The following is an 18,722-nucleotide window of genomic DNA, read 5'->3' as shown; positions in this document are numbered from 1 at the left end:
TAATCCCTGTTCTGTGGATCTTATATTCTATTGGAAAGATGCAATATAAAGAAATAAGTGGCCAGGCGTGGTGGCTCACGCCTGTAATCCCAGCACTTCGGGAGGCCAAGGTGGGAGGATTGCTTGAAGCCAGGAGTTCAAGACCAGCCTGGCCAATGTAGTGAGACCCAGTCTCTACAAAAAAATTTAAAAATTAGCCAGGCATGGTGGTGCACGCTTGTAGTCCCAGCTACTTGGGAGGCTGAGGTCAGCAGCTCCCTTGAGCTCAGGAGGTTGAGGCTGCAGTGAGCTATGGTTGCACCGCTGTGCTCATGCCTGGGTGACAGAGCAAGACCCTGCCTCTAAATAACAACAAAAAACAAACCATCACCACTTACAAGCTGTGTGATCTTGGGCAAATAGCTCAGCCTTCTGAGCCTCAGTTTTCTTATCTGTTAAGCGAGGATAATAATTGTACGTATCCCATGGTGTTGCTGTGAGGATTAAAGGAGACACTGCCCAGAACCAAGAAAATTATCACTAAATCATGGCTGTTATTACTATTATTTCCCCCTGGCCTACTGAGAACCTACTAGAATTCATAGGTCAAGGAAGGGGTAAACCTACTGCTGCAGGTGATCTCAGAGCCAGAGCACGAGTATGAGTAGGTGTGGGTGTATGGGTTGTCCAGCAGAAATGTACAGCTGTTCAGCTTCTTGGCCTGGCTGTAGCAGTTGTCATGTGTCTGGCAGCACCTGGAAAGTGGGAGGGACAGCTGAGATAGTAGTAAGGGCAGAGCAATAGGTCAGCCCTCACCTGCCCACTCTCAGGAACAGGTGGGGATGACTTCGCCAAGATGCTCCAGGAGAAATGATCCTATGGCTTGAAAAAGTATAAGTCCTTTTATCATATATTTATTGGAAGCATTTTTGTTTTTTGAGGTAGAGTCTTGCTCTGTTACCCAGGCTGGACGGCAGTGGCACGATCTTGGCTCACTGCAACCTCCAACTCAGTCTCCCAAGTTGCTGGGATTACAGGCGCTCACCACCACGTCCGGCTAATTTTTGTGTTTTTAGTAGAGACAGGGTGAAACCATGTTGGCCAGGCTGGTCTCGAACTCCTGACCTCAAGTGATCCACCCGCCTCGGCCTCCCAAAGTGCTGGGATTACAGGCATGAGCCACCGCGCTTGGCCTGAAAGCGATTTTTTTTTTTTTTTGAGACGGAGTCTCGCTCTGTCGCCCGGGCTGGAGTGCAGTGGCCAGATCTCAGCTCACTGCAAGCTCCGCCTCCCGGGTTTACGCCATTCTCCTGCCTCAGCCTCCCGAGTAGCTGGGACTACAGGCGCCCGCCACTTCGCCCGGCTAGATTTTTTGTATTTTTTTTAGTAGAGACGGGGTTTCACTGTGTTAGCCAGGATGGTCTCGATCTCCTGACCTCGTGATCCACCCGTCTCGGCCTCCCAAAGTGCTGGGATTACAGGCATGAGCCACCGCGCTTGGCCTGAAAGCGATTTTTAACATGGTTGCAAGCATACAGTAAAATCCTGTAATCAGAAGGTGACAACCGCTGCTAGAAAATGACAGGTGGATTGTTGCTGTGATGTTTACTGTTGCCACATTCTGCCACTGGAGGGCAGCATCTCCCACTGTTTTGAGCGTCGGTCATTGTTTCCATCTCTAACGGGGAGCGTTCGCTACAGGATCCTCTTGGAACATATTTCTTTATATGACAAGAGGTGAAAATATGTTATCCTTAGCAGATATGCAAGTCCCCTTTGTATGCCTCGTGAGATCCTTGGTGTATGCCGCGCCCCGCCCCCGGCAGGCACTCCAGTTTTCCTCCAGGCAGATCACTTACTTGTCCAATTCATCCACGGGGGTGCCTGAGCCCCCTAAGCCACAGTAGCAGCCGTAGTTGTTGTAGTCCAAGAAAGGGTCGCTCCCCGGGATCACACACTTGATCAATTTGCGGAACTGCCACACGGCCCGAGGGCTGATGCCGCTCTCCGCGGCAGCCACTGCAAGAAGACATAGCCAGAGTTCAAGTCGGTCTGCCAGCGCCCCAGGGACACACTGCCTTCCGGCGCCCTCGGGCCCCACGCTGCCTCCCTGACCCCTGCCAGCTGCCTCCTACAAAGACCGTTGGACCCAGGAACCTGGTGAAGTGAAAGTGGGTAGAGGTTTTTTGTTTTTTTTTTAAATGAAAACTTTATATATATAAAGTTTATATATATATGTGTGTGTGTATATATATATGTATATCTTCTTCTTCTTCTTCTTTTTGGATCTCACTCTGTTGCTCCCGGGGGAGCAGTGGTGCAATCATGGCTCGCTGTAACTCCGTCTTCCAAATAGCTGGGACTACAAGCATGGGCCACCACACCCCAGTAATATTTTGTGTTGTGTTGTTTGTGGATACCGGGTTTTGCCATATTGCCCAGGCTGGTCTCTGGGCTCCTGGACTCAAGGGATCCTGCAGCCTCAGTCTCCCAAAGTGTGCTGGGATTACAGGCATGTGCCACCCAGCTAGGCCTGATAGTTTTTGTTTGTTTGTTTGTTTGTTTTGAGACGGAGTCTCGCTCTGTCACTCAGGCTGGAGTGCAGTGGCACGATCTCGGCTCATTGCAAACTCCACCTCCCGGGTTCATGCCATTCTCCTGCCTCAGCCTCCCTAGGCCAGATAGTTTTAAACTATCTGCATTGTTTATCCAGTGAATATTTATTGAGCACTTACTACGTGCCAGGCTCTGTCCTAGGAGCTAGAGATAGAGCAGTGAACAGATATAATAATAATAGTACCACTCTCTAACCTCTTACAACCTAGTGGGAGAGAAAACCAATAATAAATGTGATAAGGCCGGGCGTGGTGGCTCACGCCTGTCATCCCACCACTTTGGGAGGCTGAGGCAGGGGAATCACGAGGTCAGGAGATAGAGACCATCCTGGCCAACACTGTGAAATCCCGTCTTTATTAAAAATACAAAAAAATTAGCTGGGGGTGGTGGTGGGCGCTTTTAGTCCCAGCTACTGGGGAGGCTGAGGCAGGAGAATGATGTGAACCCAGGAGGCGGAGCTTGCAGTGAGCCAAGATCGCACCACTGTACTCCAGCCTTGGTGACAGAGCAAGACTCTGTCTCAAAAAAAAAAATAATAATAATAATAATAATAAATGTGATAAGTAAGGAAACTGGATACTCCATTAGAAAGGGGAAAAATGGAGCAGGATGAGGAGAAACTGAAAGGGAGGTCAGCCAACCTGGCCAACATGTGAAAACCTGTCTCTACTAAAAAAATACAAAAAAAATTAGCTGGGCATGGTGGTATGTGCCAGTTACTTGAGAGCTACAAGTCCCAGCTACTTGAGAGGCGGAGGCAAGAGAATTATTTGAACCCAGGAGGCGGAGGTTATAGTGATCTGAGATCACACCACCGCACTCCAGCCTGGGTGACAGAGTGAGCCCCTGTCTCAAAAATAAAATAAAGTGAAATAAAAATTAAAATAATAACATAAAATAAAATAAAATAAATGGGAGGTTGGCCTAACTACTTAGTTGACTAAGGTGGGAGGATCACTTGAGCCCACGAGTTGGAAGCTGCGGTGAGCTATGATTGCGCCACCAAACTCCAGCCTGGGCGATAGAGCAAGATCCTGTCTGGAAAAAAGAAAATAAAGGCAAGCTTTCTTAGCTCAGGCAATCTGAGTTCAGACTTGCAGGTTGAAAAGGTGCCAGCCTTGAGGGAACCCCAATAGAGGAGCCCTTAGGCCCCACTGGGAACCTCGAATTGAGACTGCGGGGCTGGCCAGCCCTGTCTGCTGTGGCCTGTGGCCCCCATTCCGGAGGAGTGAGAGCTTAGCTCACTTGGGAGAGAAAAGCGGGCGGAGCCCAGGAGACTTGCCTACCTGTGAGCAGCACAGCCAGCACAAGCAGTTTCATCTTGCAGTCAAGGAGGTGAGAGGAGAACTGAGATGACCAATTTCAGTTATATTCTTATAGTCAGTCTCCATACACCCCTGCCCAGATAAGGCTGGAGTGTTTGCTTTGCTTTGCTCTTGGCTGAGTCTGGGGCTGGCCTTGAATCTGTTGCAGGAATGAGCCTGACAATTTGCCAGCAAGGGATCATTGGAAAACATGTTATGCATTTGTCCTTAGCAACTGTTAACCAAAGGGATGGTTTCTGGAGTTTTCAGAGCTTACAATCTTGATCCTCATACCCACTACTTTGTACTCAGCCCAGCTTCTTGGGCTGGTTGGGGAAAGCAAAGCCATCAGTTCAGTCGGACTCTGGGATAAGGGAGACAAGAAGGAAGTGCAGCCTGGGCAATATAGAGATACCTCATCTCTTAAAAAAAAAAAAAAAATGTTAACCAGGTGTGGTGATGGATTACACCTGTGATCCCAGCAACTTAGGGGGCTGAGGTGGGAGGATCTCGTGATCTAGGGAGGTCAAGACTGCAATGAACCGTGACTGAGCCTCTGCAGCAGAGTGAGACCCTATTTCAAAAAAAAAAAAAAAAGATTGCTGCCTGCAGCCTCCATGTCTCATCAAGTGCCCGAATCTGTGCACTGGGTCTAGTTGAATAATCCCATCAGTCATGCAGCTTGCAGATGAAGAGACAGGTTCAGAGAGGTGCGGTAACTTGCTCAAGGTCACACAGTTGGCAGATGACAAAATAGGGCTCCAGTTTAGATCTGCCTGATTCCAAGACACAGGGTTTATTTTATCCCACCACTCCCCTCTGCAGTGTGGGTTTGTGAGAAGAACCTGGGCTTTGGATTCCAAAGGCCTGGGTCTAACTTATAGAATATTAAAGGACATTAGAACTGGCATATCAGAGGCCAGGCGCAGTGGCTCACGCCTGTAATCCCTGCACTTTGGGAGGCCGAGGCGGGCGGATCACCTGAGTTGGGGAGTTCGAGACCAGCCTGACCAACATGGGGAAACCCCGTCTCTACTAAAATACAAAATTAGCCGGGTGTGGTGGCGCATGCCTGTAATCCCAGCTACTCGGAATGCTGAGGCTGGAGAATGGCTTGAACCCTGGAGGCGGAGGTTGCGGTGAGCTGAGATGGCGCCACTGCACTCCAGCCTGGGGAACAAGAGCAAAACTCCATCTCAAAAAAAAAAAAAAAAAAACTGTTACATCAAATATCGATATAATATTGTTTTGGTGAAATTCACATAACATAACCACGTTTAAGTAAACAATTCAGTGGCATTTAGTACCTTCACAGTGTTGTGCAACCATTACCTGTACAGGGGTTCCAGAACATTTTCATCACTCCAGAAGGAAACCCTGTACCCATTAGCAGTCACACTCCCTCAGCCCCTGGTAACTGCTCATCTGCTTCTCTCTCTTTTTTTTTTTTTGTGTGTGTGTGACAGAGTTTTGCTCTCATCACCCAGGCTGGAGTGCAATGGTACAATCTCGGCTCACTGCAAACTCCGCCTCCCAGGTTCAGGCAATTCTCCTGCCTCAGCCTCCCATGTAGCTGGGAATTATAGGCACCTGCCACCATGCCTGGATAAATTTTGTATTTTTTGTACAGACAAGGTTTCACCATGTTGGTCAGCCTGGTCTCAAACTCCTGACCTCAGGTGATCCACACGCCTCAGCTTCCCAAAGTGCTGGGATTACAGGCATGAGCCACCTTGCCTGGTCTCTGATCTGCTTCTCTCTATATAGATTTATACTTGGTTAACTTGGTGCTCTTCTGTTCCTATGTGACCTCTACAACAACCCTGTGGGGTAAGGAGGGCCTGGTTAATTTATTTATCTGTTTTTGTTTTGTTTTTAGAGACAAAGTATCGCTCTGTTGCCCAGGCTGATGTGCAGTGACACGATCATAGCTCACTGCAGCCTCAACCTCCTGGGCTCAAGCAATCCTCCCACCTCAGCGTCCCGATTAGTGGGGACTACAGACATGTGTCACCACACATGGCTAATTAAAAAAATTTTTTTGGGCCAGGCACAATGGCTCACACCTGTAATCCCAGCACTTTGGGAGGCCGAGGCGGGCAGATCACAAGGTCAGGTGATGGAGACCATCCTGGCTAACACGGTGAAACCCCGTCTCTACTAAAAATACAAAAAATAAGCCGGGGGTGGTGGCAGGCGCCTGTAGTCCCAGCAACTCGGGAGGCTGAGGCAGAAGAATGGCATGAACCCAGGAGGCAGAGCTTGCAGTGAGCCAGGATTGCTCCACTGGACTCCAGCCTGGGCGACAGAGCAAGACTCTGTATCAAAAAAACTTGTTTTTGGAGACATGGTGTCTCCCTATGTTGCCCAGGCTGGTCTTGAACTCCTGGCCTCAAGTGATCCTCCCATCCAAGCCTCCCAAAGCATTGGGATCACAGGCATGAGCCACTGTGCCCAGCAACCTTGATAGTTTTGAGGAGTATTGGTCAGGATGACCCTCTCTTGGAATTTGTGTGTGTGTGTGTGTGTGTGTGTTTGTTGGAGTCTCACTCTGTTGCCCAGGCTGGAGTGCAGTGGCACAGTCTCGGCTCACTGCAACCTCTTTCTCCCAGGTTCAAGTGATTTTTGTGCCTCAGCCTCTGAGTAGCTGGGATTACAGGCGCATGCCACCACGCCCAGCTAATTTTTATTTATTTATTTTTATTTATTTTTGAGATGGAGTCTCACTCTGTCACCAGGCTGGAGTGCGGTGGTGTGATCTTGGCTCACTGCAACCTCTGCCTTGCGGGTTGAAGTGATTCTCCTGCCTCAGCCTCCTGAGTAGCTGGGACTAAAGGCGTGCACCACCACGTCCCCCTAATTTTTGTATTTTTAGTAGAGATGAGGTTTCACCATGTTGGCCAGGATGGTCTTGATTTCTTGACCTCGTCATCTGCCTGCATCAGCCTCCCAAAGTGCTGGGATTACAGGCATGGGCCACCGTGCCCAGCTCTCTATTGGAATTTGTCCTATGTTTTTCTCATAATTAGATTAGAGTTACGAGTTTAGGGGAGGAAGACCACAGAGGCAAAGTGCTGTTTCATCACATGGCTGCTTTATGTTTAATCATCTCTTTTCTGGGCCGGGCGCAGTGGCTCACGCCTGCAATCCCAGCGCTTTGGGAGGCCGAGGCGGATGGATCACCTGAGGTCAGGAGTTCAAGACCAGCCTGACCAACATGGTGAAACCCTATCTCTACTAAAAATACAAAATTAGCCGGGTGTGGTGGTGCACGCCTGTAATCCCAGCTACTCGGGAGGCTGAGGCAGGAGAATCACTTGAACTCGGGAGGCAGAGGTTGCAGTGAGCCGAGATTGTGCCACTGCGCTCTAGCCTGGGCAACAGAGCAAGACCTTGTCTCGAAAAATAAATAAAAATAAAAATGAAATACCATTAAAAATTCAGTTTCTTGGTCACAATAGCTATATTTTGAGGCTCATAGACACACGTGGTGGGTGGCTGCCAGATTGACAGCCACAGAATGTTTCCATGATCACAGAAGCTTCTGTTGGATAGGGCTGCTGTGGATTGTCACAGAGCCTGTCTCAGGGTTGTCCCATGGGAGGTGGGGGCTATGAGAACTAATGAAGGGGGCCTTGGGTAGGTCAGAATCCTGCATCAGCTTGACTGAATGGCCCCGCCTCTGCAGCCCCAGAATGAGTGGAGTCTGCCCAAGCACAGCGAAGCCTTGACCAGCAAAATCTTCAGTCCCTCTTATGTGGGTTCCTTGGGGTCATAACAAGACAGAGGACCAGGCACTGCTCCTAGATTTAGGCCTGAAGGACACTAAGTGGGTGACTGGGGTGGCTCAAAGAAGGAGAAGCAGCTGTGGTTGCAAGTAAAGTTATTAATTAACCTTTTATCCAGGCCAGAGTGCAGTGGCACAATCTTAGCTCACTGCAACCTCCACCTCACAGGTTCAAGTGATTCTTTTGCCCCAGCCTCCTGTGTAGCTGGGACTATAGGCATGTGCCACCACGCCTGGCTAATTTTTGTAGTTTTATTAGAGATGGTGTTTTGCCATGTTGGCCAGGCTGTTCTCAAACTCCTGGCCCTAAGTGATCCACCCGCCTCGATCTCCCAAAGTGCTGGGAATACAGGCATGAGGCACTGCACCCGGCTATGAATTACTATTAACTGAGTGCTAACTCCATCCCAGGTCCCATATGCTAAGAACCTGGCACAAAGGTCAAGGTAGGTCCAAGTACAAACTTCATTTTATAGAGAAGACAGCTGAAGCTGAGAGAGGTTAAGTGACTGCCCCAGAGTCACACACCAGGACCAAGGTAAGAGTTGGATTTGGTTCTCATGCTACCATCTCAGGCCAGGGAGTACTGAAAGTCCCTTGAGGAAGGAAGAGATTCAGTTCAACCTACGACTTCCCTCCTTCCCCAGCCCATGAAAGCCTTCTTAAGGACAATCTGGACAAACTCCACGTGCTGGAGTTTAGACAAAGCACCTGGTGGGGAGGGGGTCAGGTTGCTGCCACAACCCTCTCCCCCTGGAAAGAGACATGCTAACTCTGACAGCCCAGACCTCTGCGGCCCCGGCCACAGAGATGACAGTATAAGGGACCTGGAAGGGCACTGGGTAGCTCCCCAAGGCCCTACGCTCTTAGTACCTTGACCTTCCACCACCCCAGATCCCTGCACAGGTGTGCAAAGCATAGCCTCTCCCAGCCTGGGAAAAACACACTCTTCAGTGGAAAGAACAGCTAAGTATAGCTTCTTGACTCCTTCAGGTGATGGCATACCCACGCTTTAGCAAGGTCACATCTTCTTGGCTTCTAAAGGGTAGGGCTCCTGTTCCTAGGAAGTGCTTGACAGCAGCTGCCAGCTACCATTTGCTGAGTGTTTCTCTACGCTTGGCACTGTGCAAGCACTGTGCTTTATATATGTTGTCTTTCAGCCTAACAACACTCTTCTGATATAGTTATTATTGCTGTGATGGTTGTCATCATCTTCCCCATCTTATAGATGATGAAGCAGGTTCAGAGAGTTTAACTAACTTTCTCAAAGTCACATGGCTAGAAGGTGGTGGAGAAAACATTTGAACCTGTGTCTACCTGCCTCTGATTCCTGCTCTCTCCAGTGATAACAACAGCAGCAGCAGCAATTAACATGCTGTGAGGCTGTGCTAGGAAGGATACTAAGAGCCTTGCATAGGCTAGCCCACCATCAGGTGCCAAGGAGCAAGTTGAGGCAGTATACTGGTTTATTTATTATTTATTTATTTATTTTTGAGATGGAATCTCACTCTATTGCCCAGGCTAGAGTGCAGTGGCGCGATCTCGGCTCACTGCAAGCTCCGCCTCCTGGGTTCACACCATTCTCCTGCCTCAGCCTCCCGAGTAGCTGGGACTACAGGCACCCGCCACCACACCCGGCTAATTTTTTTGTCTTTTTTAGTAGTGACAGGGTTTCACCGTGTTAGCCAGGATGGTCTCGATCTCCTGACCTCGTGATCCACCTGCCTCGGCCTCCCAAAGTGCTGGGATTACAGGCGTGAGCCACCGTGCCCGGCAATATACTGGTTTAATGAAAACTTTTTCCACTCCCAAAGCCACCATCCTCAGTGTCCGGATCTTCCTGACAGCCTCCTAACTGCTACAATGGCACTGTCTACCTCCCCATCTATCCAGAGAAGGGATAATGTAGCTAGTGGTTCCCAAACTTGACTGATCCCTGGACTCCCCCTGGAAAACTTGAAGAGTGATATAGTCCTGGCATGATGGCTCAGGCTTATAATCCCAGCTACTCAGGAAGCTGAGGCAGGAGGATTGCTTGAGTCAGGAATTCAAGGCCTACATTGTGCTGTGATTGCACCACTCTACTCCAGCCTGGGCAACAGAGGGAGACCCTGTTTCAAAAAAAAAAAAAAAGTAATACAGATTATTGGAACATAATACATGCAGGTTGGGTATAGGATCTGAAATCTGTGCTCTCTCTCTCTCTCTCTTTTTTTTTTTGAGATGATATCTGGTTCTGTCACCCAGGCTGGAGTGCAGTGGCACAATCTTGGCTCACTGCAACCCCTGCCTCCCGGGTTCAAGTGATTCTCCAGACTCAGCCTCCCAAATAGCTGGGATTACAGGCATGCGCCACCATGCTTGGCTAATTTTTTTGTAATTTTAGTAGAGATGGGGTTTTGCCACGTTGGCCAGGTTGATCTTAAACGTCTGGCCTCAGGTGATCTACCCGCCTTGACCTCCCAAAGTGCTGGGATTACAGGCATGAGCCACCGTGCCCAGCCGCTCTTTTTTATTTAAAATTTTTTTCAGCAGGCCAGGCGTGGTGACTCATGCCTGTAATCCCAGCACTTTGGGAGGCCAAGGCAGACAGATCACCTGAAGCTGGGAGTTCAAGACCACCCTGACCAACATGGAGAAACCCCATCTATACTAAAAAATACAAAATTAGCCGGGTGTGATGGTGCATGCCTGTAATCCCAGCTATTTGGGAAGCTGAGTCAGGAGAATTGCTTGAACCTGGGAGGTGGAGGTTGCCTTGAGCCAAGATCATGCTATTGCACTCCAGCGTAGGCAACAAGAGTGAAACTCCACCTCGAAAAAAATTTTTTTTTTCTAGGCGATTCTGATAGTTATGTAGTTTTAAACCATTGGGTTTTTTTTTTTTTTTTTTAAATGACTATTCGATTGGGTAGAGGTTACTGGGTGTTATTATGCTTTAAAACTCATATATACCATATATTTTTTCTCTTCTTTTTTCTTTAAATTTTTATTAATAAAAATCTCAAATATACAAAAATAGAGAGACTATATTGTATATATTCAATATACTATAGTATATTGAAGCCCATGTAATAAACCCAGCTTCTTCTTTTTTTTTTTTTTTTTTTTTTTTGAGACAAGGTCTCCCTCTGTCACCCAGGTTGGGGTACAATGGTATGATCACAGCTCACTGCAACCTCTGCCTTCTGAGCTCGAGTGATCATCCTGCCTCAGCCTCCTGAGTAGCTAGGACTACAGGTGCACACCAGCACACCCCTCTAATTTTTTATATTTTTCAGTAGAGATGGGGTTTTGCCATGTTGCACAGGCTGGTCTCAAACTTCTGGGCTCAAGCAATCCACCTGCCTCAGCTTTCCAAAGTGCTGGGACTACAGGAGTGAGCCATTGCACCCAGCCTCAGCTTCAATTCTTTTTTTTTTTTTTTTTTTTTTTGAGATGGAGTCTTGCTTTGTCACCCAGGCTGGAGTGCAGTGGCACAATCTCGGCTCACTGCAACCTCCGCCTCCTGGGTTCAAGCCATTCTCCTGTCTCAGCCTCCCCAGTAGCTGGTATTACAGGCACGCACCACCATGCCCAGCTAATTTTTGTATTTTTAGTATAGAGACGGGGTTTTGCCATGTTGTCCAGGCTGGTCTCGAACTCCTGACTCGTGATCTGCCTGCCTCAGCCTCCCAAAGTGCTGGGATTACAGGTTTGAGCCACCGTGCCCGACCAAGAGAGATATGGTTTTCTTTTTTCTTTCTTTCTTTTTTTTTTTTTTCTTTTGAGACGGAGTCTCCCTCTGTCACCAGGCTGGAGTGCAGCGGTGCAATCTCGGCTCACTGCAACCTCCACCTCCCAGGTTCATGCCATTCTCCTGCCTCAGCCTCCTGAGTAGCTGGGACTACAGGCGGCCGCCACCACGCCTGGCTAGTTTTTTTGTGTTTTTAGTAGACATGGGGTTTCACCTTGTTGGCCACGATGGTCTCAATCTCTTAACCTCGTGATCCACCCGCTTCAGCCTCCCAGAGTGCTGGGATTACAGCCATGAGCCACCATGTCCGACTGCTTCAATTCTTATCAACACTTCCCAATCTTATTTCATCTACATTTCCACTGTATTAGTCTGTTCTCACACTGCTGTAAAGATGCTACCTGAGACCAGGCACAATGGCTCTTGCCTGTAATCTCAGCACTTTGGGAGGCCAAGGCAAGTGGATAACTTGAAGTGAGAAGTTCGAGACCAGCCCGGCCAACATGGTGAAACCCTGTCTCTACAAAAAATACAAAAATTAGCCAGGCATGGTGGTGCATGCCTGTAGCCCCAGCTACTAGGGAGGCAGAGACAGGAGAATTGCTTGAACCCGGGAGGCGCAGGTTGCAGTGAAGCGAGATTGTACCACTGTACTCCAGCCTGGCTGACAGAGTAAGACTCTGTCTCAAAAACAAACACACACACAAACAGACAACAACAAAACAACAAACACTACCTGAGACTGAGACTGGGTAATTTATAAAGAAAGGAGGTTTAATTGACTCACAGTTCTGCTGGGAGGCCTCAGGAAACTTACAATCATGGTAGAGACCTCACTCACTATCACAAGAACACCATGGGGGAAAACGCCCCCATAATCCAACCACCTCCCACCAGGTCCTTCCCTCCACACTTGGGGAATACAATTCGAGATGAGATTTTGGTGGGAACACAGAGCCGAACCATATCATTCCTCCCCGGCCCCTCGCAAATCTCATGTCCTTTTCACGTTTCAAAATCAATCATGTCTTCCCCATAGTCCTCCAAAGTCTTAACTCATTCCAGCAATAACCCAAAAGTCCACGTTTAAAGTCTCATCTGAGACAAGGTAAGTCCCTCCACCTATGAGTCTGTAAAATAAGAAACAAGTTAGTTACTGCCAAGAAACAATGTAGGTACAGGCATTGGGTAAATGTTCCCATTCCAAATGAGAGAAATTGACCAAAACAAAGGGGTCACAGGCCCCATTGAGGTCTGAAACCCAGCAGTACATTAAATCTTCAAATCTTAAAGCTCTGAAATGATCTCCTTTGACTGCATGTCTCACATCCAGGGCACACTGATGCAAGAGGTCGGCTCCTAAGGCCTGAGGCAGCTCCATCTTGTGTCTTTGCAGGGTACAGCCCCCATGGCTGCTTTCAAGGGCTGTGTACCTGTGGCTTTTCCAGGCATGTGGTGTGAGCTGTTAGTGAGTCTACCTTTCTGGTGTCTGGAGGATGGTGGCCCTCTTCTCAGCTCCACTAGGCAATGCCCCAGTGGGGATTTTGTGTGGGGGCTCCAACCCCACATTTCCCTTCTGCACTGCCCTAGCAGGGGTTTTCCATGAAGGCTCTGCCCCTGCAGCAGACTTCTGCCTGGACATCCAGGCATTTTCATATGTATTAGTCCGTTTTCACACTGTTGATAAAGACACTCCTGAGACTGGGAAGAAAAAAAGGTTTAATGGACTTACAGTTCCACATGGCTGGGGATGCTTCACAATCATGGCAGAAGGTGAAAGGCATGTCTCACATGGTGGCAGATAAGAGAAGAGACTTTGTGTAGGGAAATTCCCCCTTGTAGAATCATCAGATCTCATGAGACGTATTCACTATCATGAGAACAGCACAGGAAAGACCTGCCCCCATGATTCAATTACCTCACACCAAGTCCCTCCCACAACATGTGGGAATTCAAGATGAGATTTGGGTGAGGACACAGCCAAACCATATCACCATATGTTCTCTAAAACCTAGGCAGAGGTTCCCAAACCTCAACTCTTGTCTTCCACACACCTGCAGGCCTATCACCACATGGAAGCTGCCAATGCTTGTGGCTTGCACTCTCTGAAGCAATGGCCCAAGCTGTACCTTGGCTCCTTTTAGCCACAACTGGAGCTGGAGTGGCTGGGATGCAGGGCACCATGTCTGGGGGCTACACAGAGCAATGGGGCCCTGGGTCCGACCCATGAAACCATTTTTCTGTCCTAGGCCTCTGTGCCTGTGATGGGAGGGGCTGCCATGAAGATTCCTAATGTGCTCTGGAGACATTTTCCCCCATGGTCTTGGCCATTAACACATTTGGCTTTTTGTTACTTATGCAAATTTCTGCAGCTAGCTTGAATTCCCGGAAAATGGGGTTTCCTTTTCTACTACATGCAGGCTGTAAGTTTTCCAAACCTTTATGCTCTGCTTCCCTTTTAAACATAAGTCCCAATTTCATACCATCTCTTTGTGAATGCACATAATAGAATGCTTTCAGAAAAAGGCACATCACCTCTTGAATGCTTTTCTGCTTAGAATTTTCTTTTTTTGTTTTTTTTTTTTTGAGACGGAGTCTCGCTCTGTCCCCCAGGCTGGAGTGCACTGGCCGGATCTCAGCTCACTGCAAGCTCCGCCTCCCGGGTTCACGCCATTCTCCTGCCTCAGCCTCCCAAGTAGCTGGGACTACAGGCGTCCGCCACCTCGCCCGGCTAGTTTTTTGTATTTTTTTTTTTAGTAGAGATGGGGTTTCACCGGGTTAGCCAGGATGGTCTTGATCTCCTGACCTCGTGATCTGCCCGTCTCGGCCTCCCAAAGTGCTGGGATTACAGGCTTGAGCCACCGCGCCCGGCCTTCTGCTTAGAATTTTCTTCTGCCAGATAACCTAAATAGTCTCTCTCAATTTCAAAGTTCCACAGATGTCTAGGACAGGGGCAAAATGCCACCAGTCTCTTTGCTAAAGCATAGCAAGAATTACCTTTGCTCCAGTACCCAGTAAGTTCCTTATCTCCATCTGAGACCACCTCAGCCTGGACTTCATTATCCATATCACTATCAGCATTTTGGTCAAAACCATTCAACAAGTCTCTAAGAAGTTCCAAGATTTCCCACATCTTCCTGTCTTCTTCTGAGGCCCCCCTCCCCCGCAAACTGTTCCAACCTCTGCCTGTTATCCAATTCCAAAGTCACATCTATAGTTTCAGGTTATCTGTATAGCAGTACCCCTAGCAGAGGTTCTCCATGAGAACTCTGCCCCTGCAGCAGAGTTCTGCCTGGATATCCAGGCATTTTCATATGTATTCGTCAGTTTTCATGCTACTGATAAAGACATACCCAAGACTGGGAAGAAAATAAAGGTTTAATGGATTTACAGTTCCACCTGGCTGGGGACACCTCCACAATCATGGCAAAAGGTGAAAGGCACGTCTCACACGGTGGCAAGACAAGAGAAGAGACCTTGTATAGGAAAACTCCCCCTTATATAATCATCAGATCTTGTGAGAGCTGGTACCAATTCTCTGTATTAGTCTGTTCTCACACTGCTATAAAGACACTACCTGAGACTGGGTAATTTATAAAGAAAGGAGGTTTAGTAGTTCCACATGGCTGGGAAGCCTCAGGAAACTTAAAATCGTGGCAGAAGGCAAAGGGGAAGCAAGGCACGTCTTAAATGGCAGCAGAAGAGAGAGAGCAGAGTGGGGAGTGCTACTTTTTTTTTTTTTTATTTGGAGACAGAGCCTCACTCTTTAGCCTAGGCTGGAGTGCAGTGGGGCGATCTCGACCTCGGCTCACTGCAAGCTCCGACTCCCGGGTTCACGCCATTCTCCTGCCTCAGCCTCCTGAGTAGCTGGGACTACAAGCTAATTTTTTGTATTTTTAGTGGAGACGGGGTTTCACCGTGGTCTCGATCTCCTGACCTCGTGATCTGCCCGCCTCGGCCTCCCAAAGTGCTGGGATTACAAGCGTGAGCCACCGTGCCCGGCCGGGAGTGCTACTTTTAAACCACTGGATCTTGTGAGGACTCACTCTCATGAGAACAGCATGGGGGGAACCACCCCCATGATCCAATCACCTCCCACCAGGTCCCTCCCTGGGGATTACAATTCCAGATGAGATTTGGGTGGGGACACAGAGCCAAACCATATCACTCACATACTTCTTTTTTATTGGCTATTTTAAAGCTAATCATAGCTCTCAAGTCATTTTATTCATAAGCATTTCTGTATGCATTTCAAACTTTAAGGATTTTTTTATTCTGGTAAAAAACACATAAAGTTTACCATCTTAACCATATTTGAATAAGGCAGTTCAGTAGTGTTCAGTATATTCACACTGCTAACCTTTTTCATCTTGCAAATCTGAAACTTCACCCATTAAACAACTCTCCCTTCTCCCTTGCCCTAGCCCCTGGTAACCACCATTCTACTTTTTGTTTCTATGAATTTGACTAATCTCAGTACTTCATATAAGTGGAATTGTATAGTATTTCATCCACAGTGTTATTTCACATAACACAATGTAACCTGATGTCCTCAAGGTTCATCCATGTTATAGCATATGCCAGAATTTCCTTCCTTTTTTTTTTTTTTTTTTTTTTTTTGAGACAGAGTCTTGCTCTGTCGCACAGGTTGGAGGTTGGAGTGCACTGGCACTATCTTGGCTCACTGCAACCTCCACCTCCTGGGTTCAAATGATTCCCCTGCCTCAGCCTCCCAAGTAGCTGGGATTACAGGTGCCCACCACCATGTCTGACTAATTTTTGTATTTTGAGTAGAGACAAGGTTTCACCAGGTTGGCCAGGCTGGTCTTGAACTGCTGACTTCAGATGATCCACCTGCTTTGGTCTCCCAAAGTGCTGAGATTATAGGCATGAGCCACAGCACCCAGCCCAATTTCCTTCCTTTTTAAGGCTGACTAAATAGTCCATTGTATGGATAGACCACATTTTATGTATCCATTTATCCATCGATGGACTTTTGGGTTGTTTCTACCTTTTGGCTATCATGAATACTGCTGCTGTGAACACTGGCATACAAATATCTGTCTGAAGGGCTGGGTCTGGTGGTGCACACCTGTAATCCCAGCAATGAGTGAGAAGTGGTATCTCATTGTCAATACTAAGCTCTGAGTCAAGTGGAAAGTAAAGATGTTCCCAGGAGGAAAGCAGGAGGGAGAAGGTGCAGAGAATATTTAAAAATATCCACACTGATTATTTAAGCTAAAGGCACTTGAAAAACAGCAAGAACAAGATGATCACTCTCACCTTTGTGCTGTTTCTTAAAAGCAGAAGACGACTGGCCGGGTGCGGTGGCTCAAGCCTGTAATCCCAGCACTTTGGGAGGCCGAGACGGGCGGATCACGAGGTCAGGAGATCAAGACCATCCTGGCTAACACGGTGAAACCCTGTCTCTACTAAAAATACAAAAAAACTAGCCGGGCGAGGTGGCGGGCGCCTGTAGTCCCAGCTACTCGGGAGGCTGAGGCAGGAGAATGGCGTAAACCCGGGAGGCGGAGCTTGCAGTGAGCTGAGATCTGGCCACTGCACTCCAGTCCGGGCGACAGAGCGAGACTCCGCCTCAAAAAAAAAAAAAAAAAAAAAAAAGCAGAAGATGATGAAATTTCTGAGTGAAAGACCCCCAGCCGGTGCTGGAAGGAAAGGTAACATCCTTATCTTCAAAGGCGAGAAGCTGGCACCGAGATAATTCTTTACTCGGTGCAGACCCTTGTTAAAGTAACTTAAAAAAATTTTTTTTGAGACAGGGTCTTGCTCTGTCACCCAGGCTGGAGTCCAGTGGTGCCATCTCAGCTCACTGCAGCCTCTGTCTCCCTGGCTCAAGCAATCGTCCCATCTCAGCCTCCCAAGTAGCTGAGACTACAGGCCTGCACCACCATCCATCGGCTAATTTTTGTATTTTTTTTGTAGAGATGGGGTTTTACCATATCACCCAAGCAGGTCTCGAACTCCTGGACTCAAGGGATCCGCCTGCCTCAGCCTCCCAAAGTGCTTTGATTACCGTTGTGAGCCACTGTGCCCAGCCAAAATAGCTTTTTTTTTTTTTCTTCTTCTTTGAGACAGAGTCTCACTCTGTCACCCAGGCTGGCATGCAGTGGCGTGACCCTGGCTCACTGCAACATCTGCCTTCCGGGCTCATTCTTGTCCCTCAGCCTCCCGAGTAGCTGGGACTACAGGTGCGTGCCACCATACCCAGCAAATTTTTTGTATTTTAGTAGAGATGGGGTTTCACCATGTTGCCCAGGGTGGTTTCGAACTCCTGAGCTCAGGCGATCCACCCGCCTTGGCCTCCTAAAGTGCTGAGATTACAGGCGTGAGCCACCATGCCTGGCCCAAAATAGCTATTATCTTTTAAGTTTCTCCAACATAGTTGAGTGGCTTTTTAATAATTTACTATCCTTTGTCCAATCCAATATATAAGTAACTCTAATTGCTTCTTTAGGTCTTCATTTCTCTCTCTCTCTCTCTTTTTGAGAGTGAGAACATCTTGCTCTGTCCTCCAGGCTGGAATGCAGTGTCAAGAACACGGCTCACTGCAGCCTGCAACTCCCAGGGCTCAAGCAATCTTCCCACCTCTGTCCCCTGAGTAGCTGAGACCACAGGCTTGTGCCACCATGCCTAAATAATTTAATATTTTGTATAGATGAAAGTCTCGCTATGTTGCCCAGGCTGGTCTTGAACCTCTGGTCTCAAGCACTCCTTTTGCCTCAGCCTCCCAAACTATTGGGATTACAGGTATGAGCCACCACACTGCCTTCATTTCTTTATGGAGGCTCCCATGCCACGCACAACTTTTGATAAGTAAATATATATGCTTTTCTCCTGTTCTTTTTTTTTTTTTTTTTTTTGAGACAGAGTCTCACCCTCACCCAGGCTGGAGTGCAAAGGCATAGTCGTGGCTCACTGCAGCCTCCACCTCCCGGGTTCAAGCGACTTTCCTGCCTCAGCCTCCTAAGTCGCTGGGACTACAGGCGCCCACCCCCACGCTCGGCTAATTTTTGTATTTTTAATAGAGATGGGGTTTCGCCATGTTGGCCAGGCTGGTCTCGAACTCCTGACCTCAAGTGATCTGCCCACCTCTGCCTCCCACAGTGCTGGGATTATAGGCATGAGCCACCATGACTGGCCCTATTCATCTATCTTGTGTCAATTTAATTCTTGGATCCTGCCAGGACGCTAAGAGGATGGAGGTGAGTCCTGCCATCCCTACAGCAGGAAAATGAGGTATCCCTTAACGCACAGAGACATAAGACACTCACAAGCCCAG

General features: G+C 48.2%; 1 protein-coding gene across 1 annotated transcript in view; it reads right to left on the bottom strand.

Annotated features, from left to right (window-relative positions):
- The window catches only part of PLA2G1B (phospholipase A2 group IB), a 6,216-nt gene extending 2,241 nt beyond the window's left edge, over positions 1-3,975 (bottom strand). The window contains exons 1-3 of the mRNA XM_010368286.1: positions 3,882-3,975; positions 1,839-1,998; positions 607-734 (exon numbers count right to left, since the gene is read on the bottom strand). Of these exons, the coding sequence (XP_010366588.1) occupies positions 607-734; positions 1,839-1,998; positions 3,882-3,915 (322 nt within the window). The 5' untranslated portion in view covers positions 3,916-3,975. The remainder of the gene's footprint in view (positions 1-606; positions 735-1,838; positions 1,999-3,881) is intronic.
- Positions 3,976-18,722: the final 14,747 nt, after the last annotated feature.

This window comes from Rhinopithecus roxellana, chromosome 10, assembly GCF_007565055.1.
Source record: "Rhinopithecus roxellana isolate Shanxi Qingling chromosome 10, ASM756505v1, whole genome shotgun sequence".
Taxonomy (NCBI): domain Eukaryota; kingdom Metazoa; phylum Chordata; class Mammalia; order Primates; family Cercopithecidae; genus Rhinopithecus; species Rhinopithecus roxellana.
This window is presented reverse-complemented; position numbering and strand designations above follow the sequence as displayed.